Source organism: Lissotriton vulgaris, unplaced genomic scaffold (genome assembly GCF_964263255.1).
Source record: "Lissotriton vulgaris unplaced genomic scaffold, aLisVul1.2 SCAFFOLD_692, whole genome shotgun sequence".
Lineage (NCBI taxonomy): Eukaryota > Metazoa > Chordata > Amphibia > Caudata > Salamandridae > Lissotriton > Lissotriton vulgaris.
The window spans coordinates 688,424-713,371 of NW_028252646.1; the positions used below are offsets into that span (position 1 = coordinate 688,424).

Here is a 24,948-nt window from a genome sequence, read left to right on the forward strand (position 1 = left end):
AGCAGATTCCTTGTTTTTTAAAAAGTTATCATCGATATTGTTACTTTCTTTTGCACTTAGCTGGTGGAAAGGTTTGTACCAAGGACACGAGGATATGATTTCGGCCATCACACAATACAGAGACAGTGCCTCTACCGATTATGGATGAGCGGAAATGGGAGCAGGAGCCAATGCTTTGTTCTCATTAGATCTCTCTGCCGTCTTCGCACAGTTGAGTACTCCAACTTGGTGAACCATGTTGAGGCTTTGGGCATCGGGTGCTAGGTCCTAAAGAGGTTCATATCATTCTTTACAGGCTGAACGTGTATCACCAGATTGGGAAACTTTCCGTCCAACACATTGCATGCAATTTCAGAGTGACTCATGGGTCCTCAATCTCGCCCATTAGCAGAGATTACGTGACCTAGGTAGCTCAATTCCTGACCAGAAAATGTGTATTTTTATCTGGGACTTTAAATCTATTATTTCTCAAGGCTCAATTTCATAGGGAATATCTATTATGGTAATGCTTACCACATTTTAATTAAAAAAAAATAAAGAATTACAAAAACGTAATAAGTCTGTTAAATTATAGGGTTAGGTTTGATGAGGTCATACTGATACATTTTGAAGCTTAACAGATCAGCTCTGGATAGCGAGTCCTCTCTGGCAGGGCAGAGCAGACCTGCATGAAATCTCACCATATCACGTAAGGGCAGCACTGAGCGGGGTTTAGATGTGTAGCAGGGTAACTCCTGATGTCCTCGGGGACAGCCTGACCTTGAGCAGGGTAGATCCTCTCCAGCTCTTGAGACAATTTAGTTCTTTCGAGCCTTAGCTGTGGTGAGACAGGAAGGAGTATTTTGACCTAATTGTTCTGTGATAATGTGTTGTCTTTTCTATTTTCTTCCCCTTCACAGAGACCTGAGGACTTGAACATCAGAATTTCAGAATGGAGAAAAGGCAGGTTCCAAGACAAAAAGGAGAAGTGCAGTGTTCACCTGAACCCGTAAGAGCCACACTCCCATCTTCTCCTATCCATAGTGGGCCTTCTTCAAGATCCCAAACTGATGCTCAGAGGGACTGTGAGATGGAAGCGCTATCAGGGAACCTGCCTAGCATGATCCTTTTATCTATGTTGGAGCAGTTGGAAGCCAAACTGGATAACTTGCAGAATACCCTAGAGGACGTGCCGTCAAGAGTCGCTGGTCTAATGGAGCAAATCTGGAAAGAAAAGGGTCTAGATCACCTTGAAAATGGGGGGGTGTCTTTGGAGAGGGTCAGTCCGGTGATGGTTAGAGATTGTCCTCTCAGCAGGTCCCCTCCGATCAATCTTTCAGTCAGGGCTAAGGAGGTGAACCAATGCATTCAATCTACATCTTCACCTGGTCGTGATCCACAGCCGAATCAGTGTCTTCAACCTCTGTCTCCTCATGGGCATGAACCACAGCAGAGCCAGAGCCCCCAACCTCTGTCTCCGCATGGGCATGAACCAAAGCAGAGCCAGTGCCTCCAACCTCTGTCTCCGACTGGCCCTGGACCACGGCTGGACTGTACTGGCTCCAGGTGCCCTCCTCCAGATGCTCAAGTTATCCCAGGTCTTCCACCAGTGTTTGATGGCCATGAACCACAGCAAGACCACTGCATGCAACAAGAACCAGAGGAGCACGTAAAGAAAGAACCATTGTATGCAGATAGTTGGGGCGCACAACAGAACGTCTGCCCGCAGCCACTGTTTCACAAGGGACATGAGCTACAGCAAAACCAGTTCAGACAACCAGTGCTCCCAGATGGGGAGGGACCAAGTGAACTCCTAAAGCAAGAGTTGTTGTGGTTTAAGGGTGAGGGTCAACGGCAAAACCTCTGCAGACAACCAGCATTTCAAGAAGACCAGAGTCTGCAGCTCAACACATGCCTGCAGGTGCTCTCTGGTGCACATGAACCACATCAGAACTGCAAGACCGAACCAATGCACCTTGAGACACTCAGTCCAGATCGCGGCTATAAGCTAGAACCACCAAGTCCTGAGGACTACGATCAGAACTACAAGCAAGAACCACTGCACCCTGAGAACCGAGATGAGAACTCTGACCTACAACCAACATGTGCTGATGCGCAGGGCCCATCTGGAGTCTCATCATTCCTGGCACAGAATTCTCCTGATACTGATGGAGCTATCGCTAGAGACCCATTGGAGAGAGGAAATACAGACGCAGATGGATTGCTGCTCAAAGCCATCCCAGGTATTTGTTTCGTACTGAATTAACATGCAGAATGGCGAGTAACTTGTACAGTTCTGAGGGAATGTAACATAAAATATCTCCAAAGTGGATCTGCCCAGATTTTTAGTAAGACCTGCAGGGGGGCCAAATCTGAGTTGTGTGGACTGGTATCTTTGGGGAGGGCCTTGAGTACACTAGAAGCGGTCATGTACCTGGTATCTCCTTTATTTTTGCAAAGGAGTTTCGCCTTCCCGCTCAGTGATAGGCTAGAACTGGGACTCTGCACATGAAAAATGACCTGAAATATGGTCCGTGCATGAGACGCCCCATTCCGGGCTCAGGTCCTCCGAGGAATTATGTGGCAGAATCTGTGATTTCAATCCAAGCACCGCTATACTCACCATCTCTTAAGTGTGAGATGAAAGTGAGGTGTAATTCACGAGAGTAACATTGCCCATTTTTGTTGCTAGTGCAGACTAAAGCAATTTTGAGATGGGGCTGGGTCTATGTGATGTGTGAGTGCACAGATAGTAGGAGGATTTCTAGGGCAGCCAGGGTCTGCCGCATAAAAGGGGAGGAAGGCAGTGTGAAGAGGAAAGGTGATCTGTAAGTCAGGTCTGTAGTGGTGGGATGGTTGGGGTAAGGTCCGCTGCACCCCAGAGCCTTCGATAAGAAGTGGTCTATTTCTGTGGTGTGTAGGTACATGTACATAGAATTGGGGGAGCTGCAGGTCAGAGAGGACGGGCTGTATTATATCATACTACATCGTGTAGAACAATGTACAAGGTCAAGGAAGGTTCAAGATTATGTGTGGTCTGTAGGGTTATGTGCACAGTACAAGGTGTTCTGAATATCAAGCCGGGTTAGTTGTATTACAGTATACATGATAGGGTGATATATTTTATTATGTTTATTTTATCTAATATGGGCCCCATTATAAGGCCTTAGCTATGTCTGCCATTATGTCTCCTATTACATTTCCCTCACTTTTTCCGCCCTCCAAGTCAGCAATATCAGCAATAAAAGAAACTCTGCTGAAGGGTGGGTGAAGTAAATGGGGATTGCTCTGAGATGTATGGAATTAATGTGGAAAGTTGGCTCTGAGATATGTGGAATTACTGTGGAAATTCGGCATCTGATTCCCCCAGTCATTCAGAGTACTATGATTGCATAAGTTTATTATTGCCTCTGTGATCATGTTTATGCGAACAATAGCTTTACAATATCACATGCATCTTTTGAAGGTCAATTCATCTTTCTTCCTTCTTTAGATAGCTATTGTGTCTTAGCCCCTCTTTAAACACTTCAGTGCATAGTATGAAGTCCAAATCATGCAAGTTTCTGCCTCTCTCCACAAAATGGTGCAGTGCAGTGCGTTGCGATAAGCTGTAAGCATAGCCTGACAGCATCTTCCACTTTGATACCGGCCATGAAAAAACCCTGATTGACCAATCTGTTCATCCTCTCTGCTTGGCCATTAGTCTGTGGGTGATGAAGACTAGCACATTTATGCTTGATACCTGTTCCATCCAAATACTGCTTCATCTCCCTCAAGACCAATTATACACCATTATCCGAAACCAATTCACCCTGAAAACCCTCTCTGACACGTACAAACCGTACTTGCAACCAATTTGACATGCAGTCTTCAAGCACAATGGCAAATTTCTGATGCACAGGAAGCATCTGAAACAGACCTAAAAAAATCATTACATTCATGGTCCCGTACTGTCAGGAAAACCCACTTCTGTCATAAGAAGAACTATGTATATCAGTGTTTTATCATTTTGCAAACAACTGGTAACTCTCTCTAATTAATTTTTCCACATCCCTGTCGATGGCAGGCGACCAGTATTGCATTGTCAGTAGTTTGTTTTTCGATATCACAGCTAAATGTCTCACCTCTGACAGTATGACATTTGCTATTGGCTGTGCCTCTGTATTTTATAAAGAAAGAAATAAAGAAACCAATAAAGAAGGAACAGAAGATCTATAAATTTCATGATCTTTTCTTGCTAATTATACTATTGAGTGCACCTCTAAATATTTTTGTAATTCTTACGTATAACAGACATCCTTGGCAGTGGATGTTGAGAGTGGTTGCACCCCAACTACATATGAAACAGAGGAAGTTAATGTGCTAAACCTTGGTCTTCTGCTGTGGGCTTTTGTTTTTAACATTTGCTATTGGTCTGCAGTTTTCACAACAAATCGTTTTTCTTTTGGTCATTCTTTCCTCATGAAATGAAACACTTTCAATAAAATAGAATCGTCATCCAATGTCTTTCTCTACTTTTGCCCCCACACACACACACACTCTTTACCCGGCCAACAAATACTTGCTGCAGTACATTCCTTATCCTCACAGTCATTCTCTTTGTTTTTATGTTCCACATCTTCCTGCCCTCAGGGCAGTCGGGGCAAGCAATCAGTATTTTTGTTCCTCTCTCCTGCAGTGTGTTCGACCTCCAAATGATGTTTCAAAAGTTTCTAACTTAACCTCACCAACCTGGCAGTAGCCTGCTGGTGTTCACATTAATACCATTCAAAAGAGGTTTATTATCTGTTCATATTCTGAACATGGCCCCACATAAGGATGACTTGAACTTTTAAGTTGCCCTCATGCAGTCCTACATCCCACGCTCAATGGTCGAGTATTTACGTTCACGTGAATGCAGTGTGTGTGATGCCATTGCACATTCCTCATTTCCTTTACCTTGAGTCACTACAGCGCCATTGCCAAAGCTACCAGTATCATCAGTGATACAGCACTCATGGTAGATATGGACTCAGAAGTGCTGCATTGAGCAGTTTCCCCTAATCTCGGCAAATGCACCTTCCTGTCCCCAAATCCCTCAATCATTCTTTTTGAAAGGGTTGTGAAGTGGTTCCGCAATCACCGCAACATTTTCAGTACATTTTGAATAAAATGCATACATTCCTGTAAGGAGGACCCCGAGAGTAGGGCCCTGAACCCCTGTTACCGGTCCTAGAAACCGGAGATACCACGGAAAGCCAGGGGACAGCAAAAGTTCACCTCCCGATCTCCTCCTTGTAGGAAGAAGGAGTTGGCTTTACGGAGAAGGACCAATCAGGAAGGCCTACAAGAAAAGAAAAGGCGGAGACGGAAGACGCGGAGTGTGCATCGAGTTGTATTAGCAGGATGCCAGAGGAGAGAAGAGGGAAGAAACGTTGATAAAACGGGACGACGACGGCAATGATAACCCGGACGAAGGAGAGGAGTGGAGCGAGGATTGGTGGATCCCCACCTCCCCTAGGAGGTGTGAAAACGCCGCCGCAGCTCATGAGAGCTGCAGCTAGGACGGTGAGTGAACAAGGTGAAGTGTGGGCATCAAGCTAGCAGGGGAGAGCATATTGAGGTACAGGGAGGCAGTCAAGGGGTGGTTGTACTGCACCAAAGTAAGCCACATATTTTCTTTTCTTTCATGAGGATATTTCCTTGGGGTCTGCCTTTATTTTTCTTTCACCGTTTACAGATTTCTTGGGCCAATACTCGTCTCTGGTATTCTCCTGAGTGACTCGGCTTGAATTACCTACACGGGGGGAGGGTCACGTTAATTAGGCGTTAACCCCCTCTTCATGCACAACGTTTGTGGTGAAGGACATGATTCCAGTCTCTGCCTCTTTCTTTATCTTTCATTTATGGCCGTGGCGTGCCAGAACCAAAAACAAACCACAAAAATATTTCCTTGCAGTTTAACAGCACTCCCATGCAGGAACTTCACGTCGCACAAACAAAAACAGGCTGGGGTTATGTTAGAAACAGGTAGTGTGGTGCAGAGCGGGTCAAACTCCGGAGGAAATGTGTAAAGCATCATCGCAGCACACACAGGCGACACACAAGGCACACTACAAAAAGAGACTCCACACCAGGTTAGGTGAAAAACAGTATGTGTATTGTAAAATAAACACATCAGAAAGGAATCACAGGTGCAGATAAACTGTGCCAGCCTGCACCGGGGAATAATTCACAGGGGGACTATATACAGGGCAGCGCCAATCAGGCCGTTGCCAGAACCATCACAAGTCCAAGGATAACTGAAAGTCCATAAGCAATAACGTCTCACTGGCGGTACCTCCTGGTAAGTAGACATGCACTTGGCATAAATCACTTTAAGCATTTGTCAAGGTAGGCCTAAACATGAAACCAGCCACGTAGGCATTAGGGAAAAACAGTAGCATAAAGGCATTAATCATGAAAACACATTACGCATAACTTCAGGCATAAATCATCGTTGCCGTAGCCTGGAATGGTAACCTCATATTAGGCATAGTATGCAGAACACCAGCATTGCAGCCTTAGGGGAAAAGAAACCATTAGCACTAGGCATAAAATACACAGTGGTCAGGCATAAAGCCTGAATCAACACCTTAGGCCTACTGTCACAGTGGACCTGAAAACACGAATACATTAGGCATAAGGGGTGAGCATATTCTGCACATCATTAGGCACACCATACTCATACTAAACCATGGGAGCATTAAATCACCATAGATTTGGCACTTTACGCAGGACCCCCACAAGGTAGCATTGGGGTAAAAGCATTGCCAGCATTAATGCATTAGGTCTACACACAGTGTGAATAACCTATTAGGTGGGAAAAGCATGCATTAGGCATCAACCTGTGGGCATAAACATAGTAGGCATGAAGCATTCTCATTAGGGTAAAAACGCTAGGCAACATCACCTTAGGCATTAGCAGATGCATAAGGCACCTCCTGCGGTACATGGGGCCTAATCATATTAGAATGGGGCATACCCATGAAGCATTTCATCATGGCGCACATTAGGACAGAACATTAGCATAATGGTGCATCCCTAGTAACCCCCAACATCCTGTAAGCATTAGGGGGGAAATAAACCATTAGCGATATAACCACATGCATTAGGCATAAGCAACATTAACAGTACACTTTATGTAAATACACCTGGAATAGCTGCCCCAAAGTTTCAGATTCGCTTCTGGCGCTACTGCACCTGGAAAGCCCATACTCGGGGGCTCTCAAATTACCAGTGGCCCAAAATCAGCGCTGCAAACCGGAGGGAAAAGCATTTGTTATCATCCTAGGTACAAATGCATTATGCAACAATATTATGCAAGAAATCATATGGGGCAATAGGCCTCGCCAGCATAAACACAGTTCGCCCCAATCAGGGGCACAACACTCTGAAACTGGCCTCAGGCCAACTGGCCTCTCTCCGGGGCTCAAATGCCCTATATCCCGCAAAGTCAGGGCTGGCTGCAAAAACAGCAAAAGCAAAGTGCGCAAAGCACTGGGGCAGGGCAGGAGTGTCTCCCACTCCTCTCTCTCTTTTCCTGAGGAGTACAATGCCCCCTAATATGTTGCAGCTGCCCACTGTCAACCAAGCAGGCAGGGGGGAATCCAACACAGTGAGATCCCCTCGTAGCGCTTTAGAATCCCGGCGCTGCAGACGTCCGCTCCTCTTCTCCTGAGCACAGTTGTAGCGCCTTGGCAGCAAGCAGAGCACAGTCAATGCGAAGGGGAATTGAAATATAGCACTTTGACAGCACAGCACTGCAGGCGTCAGCTCCTCTTCCCCTGGCACCTTGAATATAGCGCTTGCAAGGCACTAGGCCCCACTAGAAGCTTCAGGGACAGAAGATCGCGTAACTGTTCTGGTAGTCAGGAAAACAGTCCCCACCAGACACTGGAGTGCAGGCAGAGCAGTACAGTCACTTCGAATATGGCACTCACCAGGGGCTTGGTGACTCACAGTATGGGGTCCCACCTGTGGGAGTAGCGCCCACGCTCCTCACCTCCTTGAGTGCAGGCAGTCAAAGTATAGCGCTCATGAGGCGCTAGGACAGCAGAGCAGGCAGGCCAGGCTGGGCAAGATCAGCAGACAGTGGGCACTCATCCGTACAGGACAGCAGCTCCTCGAAGCAGTCCTCTCCCATAAAGTGGCACTCCTCCTGACTTAGCAGTCTTCACTCCAGCAAAGGCTCTCACTGGCCTTGTGTACAGCAGAGCGGTACAGATGGGTTCAGGGGCCAGCACACAGGCTCTTGCGGCGGTACATCCTGGCAGAGTGTCCCCTCTCATTCCAGTCCACCCTCAGTCTGAGCACATGGCATCTCTACTGCTCTACATATATCTTCCTATCTACCAGATGGAGCTGGAAGCTTATAGAAGGTCCCTGGCAGTTCCAGCCTCCTCTGCCACTGTGGGGAAAGTGTAGAGCACCTTGTCACTTCAAACACTAGACAGCCAACCCAACTCAGGCAGGCGGCACAAGCAGACAGAAATTGCATCCATTACTACTACGACCAGGTCTGAGGTAAAGGATTACTCCATGTTTCTGCTCAACTGTAGGTCTCTTCCTAAGCATTGTTTAGAAATCTCCCTGCTCTTAGATGAACATACTCCGGATGTGATCTTTTTGACCGAAACATGGCTGAGTCAAGACTCTCAGCCGGATCTGGTGCAGGCCATTATTCCTGGTTACCAGATAGTGCGGTCAGATCGACCTCAGGGTAAAGGCAGTGGGCTTGCGATTATTTATAAAGACAGCTATTTTTGCCGCTGCCTGACGGAGGAGATTGAGGATTGCGAAAGTCTGCCTTTCGTGATCGAGTTTTCCCCTAACACCAGTTTCACTGGCATTCTTATTTATCGCGCCCCTTGAACCATCGGACAATTTAACACATCTCTCTTGTCGGTGGCCTCAGATTTGGTTACCTCTCCCTCAAATTTTACTTTACTTGGAGATTTTAATGTTCATTTTGATAGTCTTTCGGACCCCACGGCTCTAGAGATGATGTCGAGTTTAGCCGCCATCCAATTAGAGCAATTAGTTCCCTCTCCAATGCATGAAAAAGGCCATCTATTAGACCCGATCTTTAGTAACTGCGATCAACTTAAAGTGGGCACTATCAGCTGCCTACCATGGTCGGACCACTTTTTGATAGCCTTCACTTGGACCACAAGTAAACCTCCACCATCCATGTTCACATCCTGGAAAATCCGAAAGTGGTCCAAACTCTCCGAAGACAGTTGGACGAAGGTCCTTAGTACCACTAGACCTCTACTCTCCCATGACCCATCGGCTAATAATAACAAATACAATAACTGGATCACCTCCTCATTAGATTTGATTCTTCCTTCGTACTTATCTGGGTCAAAGAGACAGAGTAAATCAGCACCGTGGTGCACAGAAGTACTTAGGGATAAAAAGCGCTCCTGCAAAAGATTAGAGAGGAGATGGCGCATGACCTATGACCCCACTGATAAAGCCACTTACAGGGATGCTATTAGGAACTATAAACTTGCAATAAAAACCTCACAAGCAGCCTATTATAATGATAAAATAATAATGGCTAAATCTAAGCCCAAAGAAATATATTGGATAGTTAATTCTCTGACAAACCCCCCACCTCCCCACCCCCACCCCCCGCTCGCGGCAGACAACAGTAACTCCTCTTCTAGATGCAACGAGCTGGTGGACTTTTTCCTTCAGAAAGTTAATAAAATTTACCTCTCCTTTCCAGACCAAGTCATTGAACTACCCCACCCCCCATGCTCTGATTCGGCCCTGGATATAGTAATTCCCCCTCAAAATAAGCTAAATTCCTTCCCCTTGTTGAATTTGGAAACTCTGGAGTCTCTAGCACAACAAATAAAATCTGGTTCTCCGTGCGACCCTGCTCCTCCGGGCCCACTGGTGCTGGCCAGCAAAACTATTCTCCCTACTCTCATGGAGTTGTTGAACTCCTCCATTCTGAGTGGGAACTGTACCTGTGGCATGGAAGCATGCAATGGTACGGGCCTTGCTGAAAAAACCTGCCCTTGACCCAGCTAACCCCAGTAACTACCGCTCGATCTCTCTGCTCCCATGGGCAACTAAGATCTTGGAGAAGCACATTAATACCATCTTGACGAAGTTCCTCGAGGAAAATCATCTCCTCGATGCTTCCCAGACGGGCTTTCGCCCCAAACATGGGACAGAGACTGCTATATTGGCTGTGACAGAGGAGGCGAGGCGGATCTTGGATCGGGGGGGGGGGGGTAAGTGGCAGTGATCCTCCTCCATCTGAGTGCCGCTTTTGACACGGTACATCATAAAATTCTGATGAACCGTCTCGCCGACCTAGGAGTGTCCGGAGAAGCCCTGGTTTGGTTCAAGTCTTTTCTAACTGATAGAACCTTCCAGGTCTTTGATGGCACATCCGTCTCGTCGAGCAGGCCTATGGGGTGTGGAGTTCCTCAGGGTTCGTCACTGAGCCCTACGCTCTTCAATGCATATATGAGGCTGCTGGCTGGGATTGTTCGTCCGCATGGTATTAACATCATTTCCTATTCGGACGACACCCAGCTGGTGGTTTCCCTTGTGCAGAAGAGTGGCCTCCAGTCACCGCCTAATCTAGCAGTGTGTCTGGAGGAGGTGAGGAGCTGGATGATGAGCTCCTGTTTGAAGCTCAATGACGACAAGACCAAGCTCATGCTCTTGGGCACGGCAGCCCCTTCCACTTTGGGGCTGTTATGGCCCGTGAGCATGGGTGCGGTCCCTGCCCCCAGATATAAAATCAAAAGTCTGGGGGTATGGCTAGACAAGTCGCTGAACTTCAATATACAGGCTACCAAGGTGGCGGCCATCTGCTTTGGCCTCCTTAGGGTGATATAAAAAATCTTTCCCCTTCTTCCGTTTGAGGCCAGGCAGATACTTATACAGGGCCTCGTTCAATCTCGCCTGGATTTTAGTAACGCCCTTTATCTTGGAGCACCGGACTACACCCTACAAAAACTTCAGCGCACTCAAAATTGTGCGGCTCGTGCATTACTTGGAGTCCCACGAAGAACTTCAATAAAAGCTGGGCTAAGAACATTGCACTGGCTGCCAGTCAGGGACAGAGTAAAGTTTAAATCTCTGTGCGTTGCTCATCAGGCTCTCTGGAAAATGGGCCCAGAAATCAATCGTTCCCTGATCTCCCCTTATTTGCCCAATAAAGTGCTTCGCTCCTCGTCTGCATTTCTGGCTAAGACTCCTAGAATCTTCAGAGCCAGAGCAGGAGGCCGTTCCTTTTCTTATAATGTATCAAAGCTATGGAACACCCTCCCTCTGCACATGAGAAACAGCCCTGATCTATCCAGCTTCCGGAAGCAGCTTAAAACTTTTTTGTTTCAGTAACTAGAACCCTTGCTTTTTCATCTGATGGCACTCTTTTAGTCTTAGCGCCTGGACGCCTGAGGGCAGCTGTAGCGCTTTACAAATCTTATTTTCATTTTCATTTCATTTTAAAAGTGACATTTCTGCAATGGTGAAAATAAAGGTGCGTACACTATTACACAGCATTTATTATTTTCCTCTCACACCACGCATGGCATATACATTTCCTACCATGGGGGATGGGGGGGGGGGGGGGGAGTTCCTAATATAACTATGTAAGGCAGAAAGCACACACACTTTGCACTGGTAACCAGCGCCAAAGTGGCCAACATCCTGAACCCACCAATTCCATCACAGCGAAAGGGATAGGGGAAAGGCAAAAAAATTGGGATGACCAAGCAGGGCCAAGTCCAACAGGTTAGTTCCACCAAACGAGAAGAATATCCTCCTGTCAAAATCAAGGCCCAGTTATAATTCTTGGTTTGTGGATTTAGCACTTTATTTTAAAATAATTAGGAAAATAGCAATTTAGTGAAAATGCAATAAAAGCAGGGGTTGCAAAGTCTGATTTGCTTGCCTGAAAATGAATTATTTTTAATACCCCAAACAGCGGTGTCAAAGCTTTTCCTGTTGAGCGAAGAGAAAATAAAATGTGAAGATCCATTTTTTTAAGTAACTTTTTTTAGTCTATGCTGCCCAGCATTAGTAAAGCCTATTGGTCCAAACAGCAATGCCTATTGTCTGTGCCAACGCTTGTTTTAATTAGGCTCTGGATCTGCGGATCTCCCCCAATTCACGCGAGGTGCGCGCTGAGCGGCGTGGTGGATCCTCCTGCGGCAAAAATACAATGTTTTTGGGCAATTTCCTTCCCAAGAGGGGCCCCCCACAGACCCCTACATAAGTCCAATGGGGTCAGGATACCTCTATCCTGATCCCTCATATCCTATTTACACTTTATTGCTCCACCCCGAAACCCATGTCCCAATTCACAAAATGGCGGCTGCAACTTTTCTCACGGTTTCCAGCCAGACAATCACAGCTTTGCTGTTGGCGCGTGGATCCGCTCCCAAGATATACATGAATCGTTTTTCTTAAAGAACTCCAAAACTACTCAACAGATTTACACCAAATTAGAAAGAACTCTTTCTGGACCAAGATCTAGATTTTTGCCAAATGTGGTGTAATTCCGTTCAGCGGTTTGGGCTGTAGTCCTGTCGAAAATCCTATGGGAATTTGCATGGGGAAAACGTGTTTTGGGAGCCCCCTCCCCCAGTCACCTTTTCTTGGCCCCTGCTTGACGAATCACCCAGAACCTATCTCTCTCTTTCTCTCTGTCTTAGTTAGTGTCGAAACAAGGTAAAAAGGAACAAAAAACAAACCTGAAGTTCACCAGGTATAATTTTCTGAGCTAACTATTATCTGTACCTCCACCATACTCTGCTTATACCGTCACATATTACATCAATCATGATATGTTAAATTACATCATTGATGAGATCACTTTTGAGCTCTCAAACAGCATTACTGATGACATCACTGATGACATCATAGTCATATGCAGCATAACGTTACTGAATGTACATGTGGAAGTCAATAGCATGAAAATAGTGTAAGCCCAGGAGACAAGTGTAAATACGAATTTTAAAAACTATATTGTGCATGCTTTTCAAATCACTGAAGTTCAGATGGAAGAATTATTCCTTGTTGAAAAAGGTAACAGCTGAGTGCACCTGAAGTGGGTTACAGAGGCATATTTGAAAGTAGGTTGTGGCTTAACGCCCATTCAAAAGAAAATCTGTGAAAAAGGCCAAAGTAGCTGTTGACAATTCATTAACAACCTGGATTTCTGGCCCAAGTTAAGTAGTTGTGATACAGTGTTCCAGAGACCTTTTATAAGCTGTGCATATTTATTTGTAGAACTTAACTAAAGATTTTCAGGCATTACAGATTATTGAATAATATAACATGTAGGAGTTTTATCTCATTCTAGTGCTGTAGGCATGGCCCTTAGGTTGAAGCTGTGATGCCGATCTCCAGAACGTGTGCAGTGTATTTGACTAATCTTCTTAGCATTGAGCCCAAGGAGCCCTACAGAAGCAAACGTATACTTGTCAACCTCTGGACTTAAAATCTGGATCAATCCGAAGTCTTTACGTTGATAATAGAAAATTGTCAAGCATGTTGAATTACTTAATGTCAACACACTCAATGGTACGGTGTCAGAATGTCTATATGGTGTCATCAGTGATGTCATCAATATTGTCAGTTGTGATGTAATATATGAGGTCATAAGCAGTGCATGGCGGGGGCTCAAGTTCTAGTTTGGGTTATAGTTGGTAAATATTAGTGTTTGTTTTGGTTATTTAACATTAGTTTTTGTAGTATTTCAACACCTAACTATAATGTTACTTTTAACCTAAAGTCAAATGGGACTTAAGTTATTAGTGATACGAAAACACTCTTCCTATGGAAACTCTGACCTAACTATAACTACTTCCACTGCGCTGTGTGTGTGCAGACTCGTAACTCGTATTTCCTCAACTCCCCACAAAAGAGGTCCAAGCCAGTACTCCTGGATGCCTAATTTGTGTTCAGCAAGTGTCGGAGTGATGTGTTGTGGCTTAACAACAAGCCTTTGTCTACCTCAAGTGAAGTGCCCTAATCTCCATAGATCTGCATCGATTGGTCCGCGATAAACAATCAATACTCATTGCTACTCCTTTTCACATCATCAGTCGCAATCATTTTTAGGATGCATTTGTTTTATGCACCAATGCACCATACTAACAATGGGTTCATTATAATCCTCTTTGTTCATTCCTACAGTGTTTAGAGCTTTACATTCATTTTCATGGTATTCGGCATCAGCTTTGGTTCTGTCATTAGTTAACATAGCAATGGGACTTAAACTCGACCTGTCACAAATGTATAATTAAATTATTGTTTCTATAGCATCCAGCAGTTTGTTACTACTATGTAAATGCATGTGGGTCCATCAGATAATGTCATTCTTTTGTGGTGGATCATAATGAGTCCAAGCAATAGCGCCTGGCCCTTAGCAGCTTAGCAAACTAGAGGGGAGCGGGTGAAATGAGAACTATGGCAGGCAAGTATCACAATGTATTATTCGATGCTCTGTTCCATTGCTGAAGAGTAGAACCCTATCTATGAATATATCGCTTGGGACTCGACAGTGAGGGTATAATTATACAATGCAAGTCATTGCGGTAATACCAGAGCGAGAACCCCAGTGGGCATACGATTTCTTACAATCCCATATTGGCCCACGTGTACACAGCATTCATACTGGATCAGATCCTCTGATATATTCAGTTTCACAGACCCAGTGGGCTCTATTCTGAAAAGCAGGCATCGCTCAATTAATCCGGAGTTTGTATAGTGCAGCTACTCACCCCTGAGGGTCTTAAGGCGCTTAGTGGGGGGGCTACTGATCCCTCTGGGCGTGGAGGTTCCGTTGAAAAGCCGGGTCCTGAAGTCCTTCCTGAATTGGGTCAGCGACAGGGATTGCCTGAGGTAGGAGACGGCTCTTCCTCTGACTTTGGTCTTGTGGATCCGTGGGACGGTGGCCAGGGCAGGTTGAACGGAGTGAAGCCGTCTGGCGGGTATGTGTAATGTGAGGCAGTGGTTCAGGTATGCTGGTCCTATGACTGGAGAGCTTTGTAGGCATGTGTGAGGAGCTTGAAGGTGATTCTCTTGATGATTGGGAGCCGGTGGAGTTGTCTGAGGTGCTGATATGTGGCTGCAGCAGGGGATGTCTAGGACCAGTCTGGCTGTGGCGTTTTGGATGTTCTGTATTTTCGTGAACTGTTTCTAAGTGACGCCTACGTAGAGTGCATTGCAGTAGTCAAATCTGCTGGTGATGAGTGCATGTGTGACCGTCTTTCTAGGTTCTATGGGGATCCAGCTGAATGTCGTTTGAAGCAGGATGAGGATACAACGTTGTTTTGGTGGTTCTTTGTGAGCGAGGAATCCAGTATGATGCCGAGGTTGTGTGCATAGTCTGTAGGGGTGTGAGGGGTTCCTAGTGCGACGGACCACCAGGAGTCATTCTAGGCTGAGGGGCGGATCACAGGATGAGTACTTCGGTCTTGTCTGAGTTGAGCTTGAGGCAGCTGTCTTTCATCCAGGTAGCAACGACCTTCGTTCCGCTATGAAAGTTGAATCAGGCGGCTGTAGATTCGTTGGTGAGGGAGAGGATCAGCTGGATTGGTTGTTTGCTTAGGAGACGATGTTGAGTCTGTGGTTTCTGACGATGGCCGTGAGGGGGGCCATGGAGACGTTGAAGAGGGTGGGGATCAGGGAGGAGCCCAGGGGCATTCCACGGCTGATCTTTGTAGGTTCTGAGAGGAACAGGATAGTCTGACACTGTGTTCGGCCGGTCAGGAAGGAGTGGATCCAGTCCAGTGCCTTGTCGTTGATACCGGACTGTTCCCATTGGGCGCAGGGTCAAGACTAATTTACATATGGCTGGGTCCAAACTGAAATGGCATGGTGAGCAAAAACTATGGATTTAGGCCCAGATCTCTGAACTGGGGTGAATGTATGACTTTGTTATGGATTCTGTCCATCAATTGTTCTTTTTCCATTTGTCACCCTGACTGGGATGGGTATGCCCAGACGTGGGTCCCGTGCTCTCCATGCCACTGGAGTCAAGCTATCCTGGCTGTTGAGGGGTGAAACCCCCAAACCAGTCCTAGGATGCTTGTTTCCAGTCTAGGGAGGACCTGGCCTGGCAGTTCGGGCTGGACTGTTCCCATTGGGCGCAGGGTCAAGGCTGATTTGCATATGGCTGGGTCCAAACTGGAATCGCATGGTGAGCAAAAAAACGATGGATTTAGGCCCAGATCTCTGAACTGTGGTGAATGTATGACATTGTTCTGCATTCTGTCCATCAATTGTTCTTTCTGCATTTGCCGTGGATACCACCGTCCTGAAATCTTGTGATTAGGTGCGGTGGGAGATGTTGTCGAAGGTGGCCGAGAGGTCCAGTAGGATGAGGGTGGCGGTTTCGCCCCAGTCGCGGAGGGAGCGGATGTCGTCGATGGCTGCAAGGAGTCCGGTCTCGGCGCTATAATTGCTTTGGAAGCCGGATTGGGAGTTGTTCAGGACATAGTTCACTTCAATGAACTTGGAGAGTTGGGCATTGATGTCCTTTTCGATGACCTTGGCAAGGGGGGAGACTAGGGAGATAGGTCTGAGGTACTTGAGGTCTGTCGGTCGGCAGACTGCTTCTTCAGCAGGGGTTGATCTTGGCATGTTTTCAGGCAGCAGGGAAGGTGTCAGTTTTGATGGAGCAGCTGATGCTGCGACTGCTCAATGTAAGATGTGGTACGGGAAAGGATCCGGTGGGGCTCTGGAGTGGATGCTCTTTATGGTCTTGAGTGTGTCATCTGTGGTGAGTGGAGTCCAGTTGAGCATTATATGTTGAGGTAAGGCCTTGCTGTGTGCAGTGGTGGCAGGCGTTGTAGCAGGGTCTTGGGTGTCAAAGCTGTCGTAGATCTGCCTGATCTTGTGGTGGAAGAATGTGCTGAGTTTGTTGCAGAGGTCTTAAGGAGGGTGAGACGTCTATGGTCTCGCTGTTGGGCCTAGCGAACTCCTTGACGATGGCAAAGACTTCTGTGCTGTTGTGTGCGTAGGCGTTGATTCTGTCTTTGATGGCCGTTTTTTTTGTGGTTTTAAGGAGAAGGTGGTGTGCGTTGACAGCGGTTTTGAAGGTTGCTTGGGTTTCTGGGATTTTGTTGTTCCTCTATCTCTTCTTGAGTTGTCTGCTGGTATGTTTGGACTTGCGGAGGGCTGAAGTGAACCAGAAGGCTTTCTTGAAGTTTTGCCTGCCTGGTGTCTTCTTGAGGGGTGCTGGTGTGTCGGCTCAGTTGGAGATCCATTGGTGACGGTTGTGTGCTGCAATGTTGGCGTCTGCTGGTGGTGTGGTCATGCTGAGAAAGTTGACGAGAAGTTATTCCGTGGCCTTGTTCCAGCTACAACAGATGGGGCAGAGTGGGAGGAGGGTGGTGGTGAACAGTAGGAATGGCTACGTGCACACAGTGCAGGTTGGTCCAGAGGAGTTTGGTGGTGTGGCTGTAGGCGATGTTCCCGCTGACGGAGAAGACGAGGACTAGCGTGTGTTTGGTTGTATGGGTCGATGTGGTGACTAGCTGCTTGAGTCTGATATTGGCGAGGTTCTCCAGTCAGGAGTCGGTGTTTTGGTCACTGGGGTTGTCCAAGTGGAAGTTGAGGTCTCCGAGTAGGATGTAATCGGTGGATGGTAGAGCCTGGGGTGGGATGAGGTCTTCGATGGCATCACTGAAGAGTGGGGGCTGGGGGTCTTGTAGACTAGGACGCCACATAGTGTGGTGTTGGGGTTGCTCTGGATCTGGAAGGTGAGGTGTTCCATGGTAGTCATTGAGTCATTCGAGTAAGTGGTCAGTTGGTGGGTGTTCTTGCGGATGATGGCTTTGCCTTCTCCTGGTCGGTCGACGCTGTATTTGCGGGTGATTTTGTAGCCACAGGGGATCGCGGTGGTATCACTGATTTTAAGTCCAACTTCTTGCGCCTTCTTGGTGGGCATTATCAATCTAGTATGATTGTGAGGTATACCCCCCTTACCCTAAATAGAGCACTGAGAAATGTAAAGAAATTCTTTATTCTTAATCTTGCATGGAAATGGTGGCTTTTTTTAACATGTGTTCCAGAGAGTGTCAGTAGTGGGAAAGTGTGCAGATTCGACATCAGTAAGCATCCTATGTGCCCGTCTAATTCCTCATCTTTATCAGGCCCTTGACTTCCTCTGTACCCAACTCTGTATTATATCTTAAATCCATTCTTTTCAATTTCTTCTCTTGATCACCTCCTCTGATATAAGGCCAAAGAAACCGAGCGAGTCTACAATGATATCATGGCATTTTACAAAATCTCCAGACATTGGTGAATTTAAGTCTGCCTGTTTGATGCCTCTCATGTGCTCCATCACTTGCTAATGGGGAAAATCAAGTTGGCCACATATTGTTTTCTGTGTGTGCATTCTTTCACGTATATATACACCTAAATCTTGGCTACAGGTTATGAATTGATTGCTTTTCCTTCCTGTTATGCAGAATAACCTCCTTTATTTTGACACCAGATTTGCAAGCCATACATTTCCCTCATTTTTTGAAACCTTTTAGGTTAGATGGACCCTTTCTCTCATTGGACTATCTATATAGCTATGGGCTTGTTTGTCCTTTAAGGATAGGGCTTAACGATACTTGGAGGGATGTGAGGTAATATTGTGTCTAATCACCTGATCAGCTTTTAATATTTTCCAATGTTTAGAATTTGTCTTGCTGCAGTGTACCTCGTATTGTTTGTAGTGATGAACCTTACGGTAATATCAGGTCTCTCCTTTGGTGTCTCTAATTTGAAAGTAGTTTATTCGTGTTCTGGGTGCTCGCTTGGCTGCTGGCCGCATACTTTTTTCTTCCTTCTCATACACTTATTGGCTATCACAGTTTCTACGGGTCAGTAGCATTTCACCATAGGGGGTACTTTCTATCAGTTTCTGTGGATGCACGCTATTCACAGTGCCCTGCTTTTTCCTTTTTAGGTAGGCTTGTGACCATGTGTGCTTCTCTAGCTCAGTATGGATAGCCAGATCATTTATAGATTTATTTCTTATCTAATGAGTGAATTTTAGGTTGAGATCAGTTTTTGTCTCTGGATTAATCTTTTAGACATTTCCCTACTTCCGTCCCACAGCAGGGAAAGGTCATCTATATCCCCGATCCAAATCAGCGCATGTTTTGTCATGTTTTCATTTTGTGATGTCCAGACCACCTGTTATGTGCCCGGGCTAGGTCCATGTAGTAAAGTGGCTCATTTCATATATTGTCCTATTTTTTACAGTAACATTTCTTCTGTGACCTTTTGCACATATTTGCATGCACGACAATGTTGGATTAGTTTCTCTGAGACTTCTTTGTTTACACATCTAGCTTCGCAAAACATTATCACGATGCCTCGAACACTAAGTATAAGGCCTCTTGACGCACTATGTTCAAATGTCGTATCTTCAACCACAGGGTGACAGGGCTATCTACATATCTAGAACATAGACTAATTTATACGTACATCACAAAGATGGTTTCTATTATAAATAATGAGCATCCCAATAGATTAGTAGAAGAGGCGCTACAGCTGACACCCAGAGTCCGTGCAGGCTGAGACTTCACTATGCAGCGGGCTGGCATCTCCGTGAGGGGGAGTTCAGTTTGTAACCAATACGGGGCCTGCATTCTTCCCTGTCAGGTAATGGGGTGGAATCGTCCCTTAGTGGGGATTCTTGGCTTCCCACCCTCACACACTCTAGATGCACGCAGAGTAGGGAGTGCATAGTAGGCGTACGCCTGATTACTGCCTTGTTTATATGCCTGCATATATACACTGTTTTAGCACCATGGTAGAACTATATCCACTATTTACGTGCTTGTAATCACTGCCAGCTGCTTCGGTCTACTGCTTATGTATTCTATACAAGAATAACGTTGGTTCAATAAATATACTGAAAACGTCCCCCTGTGTATTCTCTGTATATTTCTCTGAGAGCAAGTAAGCTTGAGTGACTGAGAGAAAGGTTCTGTACTGTTTCCAAGGTCCCTGAGGGGTCAGGGTTGGCACGTTCAGTGGTTGCCAGAAACTATTCGCTTCCTGGTAAGGTCAGGGAGACTTATGATGGCACTGTGAGCTAGCTGGTCTCTAGGCCAACTCATCCTGCGGAGGTGCCCCGAGCCAGCCTAGGCACCTCATCCAAAGTTTATGTTGTCCAACAAACGCGCAGGTCCTACGGATTAGTGAGAACTACACGACACACCTGTTCCTTCCACCAGACCACAAATACATTTGCATAGCTGGGAGAGCAGGTGCCCATTGCTGTTCCTGAGATTTGTCTGTAATATCTATCTTTAAATATGAAAATATTGTTATTTAGGCAAAAGTCATGGTCATAAGCATCCATGTATAGTCATATAGAGATATTGGTCTATTGCAAAAAGCGTGTTTGTATGCTCTTAGTCCTTGCGTGTGTTGTGTACATAATTAGTAGGATCACATCCTAGGTAATTGTCAAATATGATTGTCTCCTGTGTATATCTTTTGTAGAAACTTCTCTCTATCTCTACAATATGATGGGAGGCTCTCCACAAGAATCAGCAATAAATGGTTTTAGTTTATTGCTCTGTTTTCCAGTAAGCTATTGTTGGAGGGCACTATACGCCACCCGTGTTCTTGCATACATTTGTTAGAAGGTAAAAGCATGGTACAGTAGAGGGTAGTGTTTAACACAAATGAAAATGTTGCCATTCCCATTTCACAACAATCCGTATTTAATAATTATTGAAAAGCCTTTTGTTCATAATTGCAAAGAATCATTAAAACCACATTCTTGCATTTTATCGGATGACATTGGTACTTATGTTGTCATTACGGAATGTGTTAATGGCCTCCCTTTGTCCATTACTCAAGTTGGATCTGATTCTTCCATTCTTGCCTTGACTGGTGAACAATTTATTTGAACAAGTCTTTGGCGACCAAGTCACTAAAGACATCCAGATTATCATGAGGCAAGGAGGAGTTATATGTAGCTTGGTTTTTGAAGCGAGTTAGGCTTCCCTGATCTAACTGTGCCCCCTTTCCCAGCAATGCTTCTCGCTCTTTCGTTGCACATATCTTTCCATTATCCAGACCAGCCAATGTCATGAAGTATCAGCGTCTCTTGAGCACAAGTCATGTTTTCTGTATTGGGCTCCCCCATTCTCATGTTCATTGGCTTGGGTCGGATTTTATGTTGATATCTTTGAAACGGAAATATGTCAATTCTACATGAACTGTAATCTAAGTCCCTCCTGGGGCAAAATTATAAGCCAAGGTTGTGGATATTAGGTCATCCATTGTCAGTTAATGTTGTGATGATTTAATAATCATATCTCGACTTGCTCTATCACCTTTCTCTTCCTATGGGGTGAGTTATCTTTTTGTCTTCCATTTGCTATTTCCTGTCTTTCTCTTCCTCTGTTTGTGCCTCTTGCTTTTGTTTTTCCTTTTTATGATATTCCATTGTTCGTCCTTGTCTCAGTAACCCGTACTCAGCGAAAAAAGTGGCAAGTAGGTTTTTTCCTAGGTAGTTGCTAGCAGAGTCGTCTAAGTCACCTTCTGAGCTTGATTCCTCTGTCAGAAGTTCATGTCGTCTTTGTGTCAATGGAATTGTGACTGCTCTCCTTACTTATTCGTATCATCTGACAAAGTTTAAGACTCTTCCAGTACAGTAGTCTTGCTTTTCCTTTTAAAATGTCCTCTTTTGTAGCTATTACCTCTTTCTTATCACTTGTTCATCATTCTCGTTGTCCTTAAGTTCAGCTCTTAGTTTCAAGTGCAACAAATGCGAGGTTGGAAAACTCCACCAGACTGCAGACTTAGAACTGTAACAAAAAAAAACAAGTTAGCAGGCCTTTCCATCTATGAACTCATGATCTGGAACAACATCCCTGTATCAGGACCGCCCCGACATTGCTCCCGTTTAGGAAAGAGTTGAGGACTCCCTTCTTTAAAAATACTTTATGCTCATCTTTGGCCCTAGCTTTAGGCTAGGTTTGCAGTATAGAAATAACATATAGATACATACATAAATAAGCTGGCCTAGCCTACACTAACGTTTGAATACTTTTGAAAAAACTCTTGTGAAAATGTTCATGGGAGAGTTGAGAATGGTTATCCCACCAGAGCATCCCTGGCATCCAGTTAAGATTTTAATGTTGTCTTATCAAGAGTAACAAGTCCACCTTTTAAGCTGCTACATCACTGCAAGCCTTAATTTAGATAGTTGTCTACCTAGTAGCAGTCACTTCCTCAAACAGTTAGCAAACTACACGCCCCATCAGTAGATGAACAGTTCCTGCAAGTTTACAAAGACAAAGTTAAATATGCACCCAGAGTTAAACATGCACTCATGCTCTACATTATCAGAATTGAAAATGTATGAAAAATAAGACGTTTTTTTACCAGCACAATTTGGCAAATGATTTTCTACTCGTGCGGAGACTAGTGGTGGGCGGAATTTGTGTAGTTTTACAAATGTTACACAAAACTCAGCAAATAAAATCTCCGTGAGCACACCGAAATCTGCGAACACGCGGAGTTGCTTCTTCTGCCCGTTCACAATGCTTTTTTCCTGTTCGCGAATGCTGATTGCGTGCTTGCGAACACACATTTTGAAAGCGTGAACAAGCAAAAAATACCACGAAGCAGCGGATCGCAGAAGTTTTGGCAATTCCACGTTCTACACGGAACGCGAAATTACCCAAATTCCACAAATTCCGCAAGCGGAACTGAATTTCCCGCTCAGGCCTAGCGGAGGCACCACAGAGAAATACCACAGGCTGAGTCCACGTGTGATAAAGATGCACCCATGGCTTTTCTACCCAACATAGCCGTAGTAGATATTTGTAAAGCAGAAACATGTGGTTCTCTGCATCCTTTCATAAAATATTTCTCTGGTGACATAAATGCAAGGAAGAAGCCCAGAAGTGCTTAATTGTTCTAAGCATATTAGTAACTCAATTAGCAATTCTTTCCTTTCAATCAATCAATCAATCAGCTGTTTATAGAGCGTGCTACTCACCCGCAAGGGTCTCAAGGCGCTGGGGGGAGGAGCAGATCCGAGTCAGTCAAAAAGCCAGGTCTTGAGGTCCTTCCTGAACATGTGGAGGGTTGGGGAGCGTCTGATATTGACCGGGAGCTCGTTCCAGGATTTGGCTGCGATGTAGGAGAAGGCTCTCCCGCCGGTTCTGTTTCTTCGGATGCGGGGACCTCTGCCAGGGCGAGGTCAGTGGAGCAGAGGTTCCTCTTGGGTACGTGGACATCATACTCAGTCGTTGAGGTATGTGGGTCCGATGTTGTTGAGGGATTTGTAGACGTGGGTGAGGAGTTTGAAGGTGATCCTCTTCTTGCAGGGGAGCCAGTGGAGGGCTCGTAGGTGTTGGGTCATATGTTTGTGGCGTGGAGTCCCTAGAAAGAGCCTGGCTGCGGCGTTCTGGACCTTACCAATTCTTTTAAGTTATTGCGCAACCTGTGATGTGCCACAGCTGCTGCAAATGGAAAATGTTACTCTCTTGCAAATACTGTCAGTTTGTCATGTTGCAGGCTCACATGCATTGCCCACTTGCTTTATGGTTGGAAAGTGTATAGGTTGCTCAGATTAAGCAGTTTATTTTTTTTTGTATTTTATTTTACACATATAAGCAGTTGTACTCCGATGGAGAAAACAACACAATGATTTTAATTGGAGTCGGCGCGCTGATGCATTATGCCTTTCTGGTATGGGATTACGAGTTGTTCTCCAGATGAAAACTCAATCTTTAAATTATTTTCTTTTAGTAGTCAGAACCCATCCCATGAGAGGTCACCATATGGGAACCGTAGAACTACAAGCAACGAATGATTGTTTACAGGTAGTAACATTTTCCTTCCTTCCTAGATATTACTGTCCACCTTTCTCATATTATAACCGTGCATTTCTTTCAAGAAATATTTCCCATGTATAATTTTCAGTGTTAATTTTATTCTGCAGCACAGCAGTCGCAGACAGAAAGTATGGATGGGAAAGAGAAACGTAAAGCTTCTGGAGGAAGGAAGAATTTCGCTTATAAAATGAATGAAAGAAAACACCAAGGAATACAGAGGAGGGAGAATTTTAACAATAAAACACTACTTGCAAGGCAGAAAAGAATAAGCACCAGCCTAAGAGCTTATGCCTGTGCTGAGTGTAAGAAGGCATTTACTGGAAAGACGCGTCTTTTACTGCATGTACAAACACACACAGAGCATGAAATGAGGTTTGCTGATAAGGCAACACATGAAAAAACTCACAGTGAAGAGCGGCCCTTTCACTGCAATGTCTGTGAGAAAAGTTTTACTCAGGAGGGAAATCTTCTAAAACATCAAAGCATACACACAGGAGAGAGGCCTTATCACTGCACAGTGTGTTCCAAGTGCTTTGCTCATCAGACAAACCTTGTGCTGCATCAAAGAACTCACACAGGAGAGCGGCCTTATCACTGCACTGTGTGTTCCAAGAGGTTTTCTCGAAAGGCGACCCTTGTACAACATCAAAGCGTACACACAGGAGAGAGGCCTTATCACTGCACTGTGTGTTCCAAGGGCTTTACTCTTAAGGCAGCCCTTGTACGCCATCAAAGCATACACACAGGAGAGGGGCCTTATCACTGCACTGTGTGTTCCAAGGGCTTTACTCTTAAGGCAAGCCTTGTACTACATCAAAGAACTCACACAGGAGAGAGGCCTTATCACTGCACAGTGTGTTCCAAGTGCTTTGCTCATCAGACAAACCTTGTGCTGCATCAAAGAACTCACACAGGAGAGCGGCCTTATCACTGCACTGTGTGTTCCAAGAGGTTTTCTCGGAAGGCGACCCTTGTACGGCATCAAAGCGTACACACTGACCAGAGGCTTCATCACTGCACTGTGTGTCGCAAGGGCTTTAATCTTAAGGCAAGCCTTGTACGCCATCAAAGAACACACAGGCGACGGCCGTGA

General features: G+C 45.4%; 1 protein-coding gene across 1 annotated transcript; it reads left to right on the top strand.

Moving 5' to 3' along the window:
* Positions 1-931: 931 nt before the first annotated feature.
* LOC147662090 (uncharacterized) lies at positions 932-24,948 on the top strand. The gene is made up of 3 exons (XM_086951120.1): positions 932-2,222; positions 23,963-24,651; positions 24,736-24,948. The coding sequence occupies exons 1-3, from the start codon at positions 932-934 to the stop codon at positions 24,946-24,948; spliced, it is 2,193 nt and encodes a 730-aa protein (XP_086807246.1).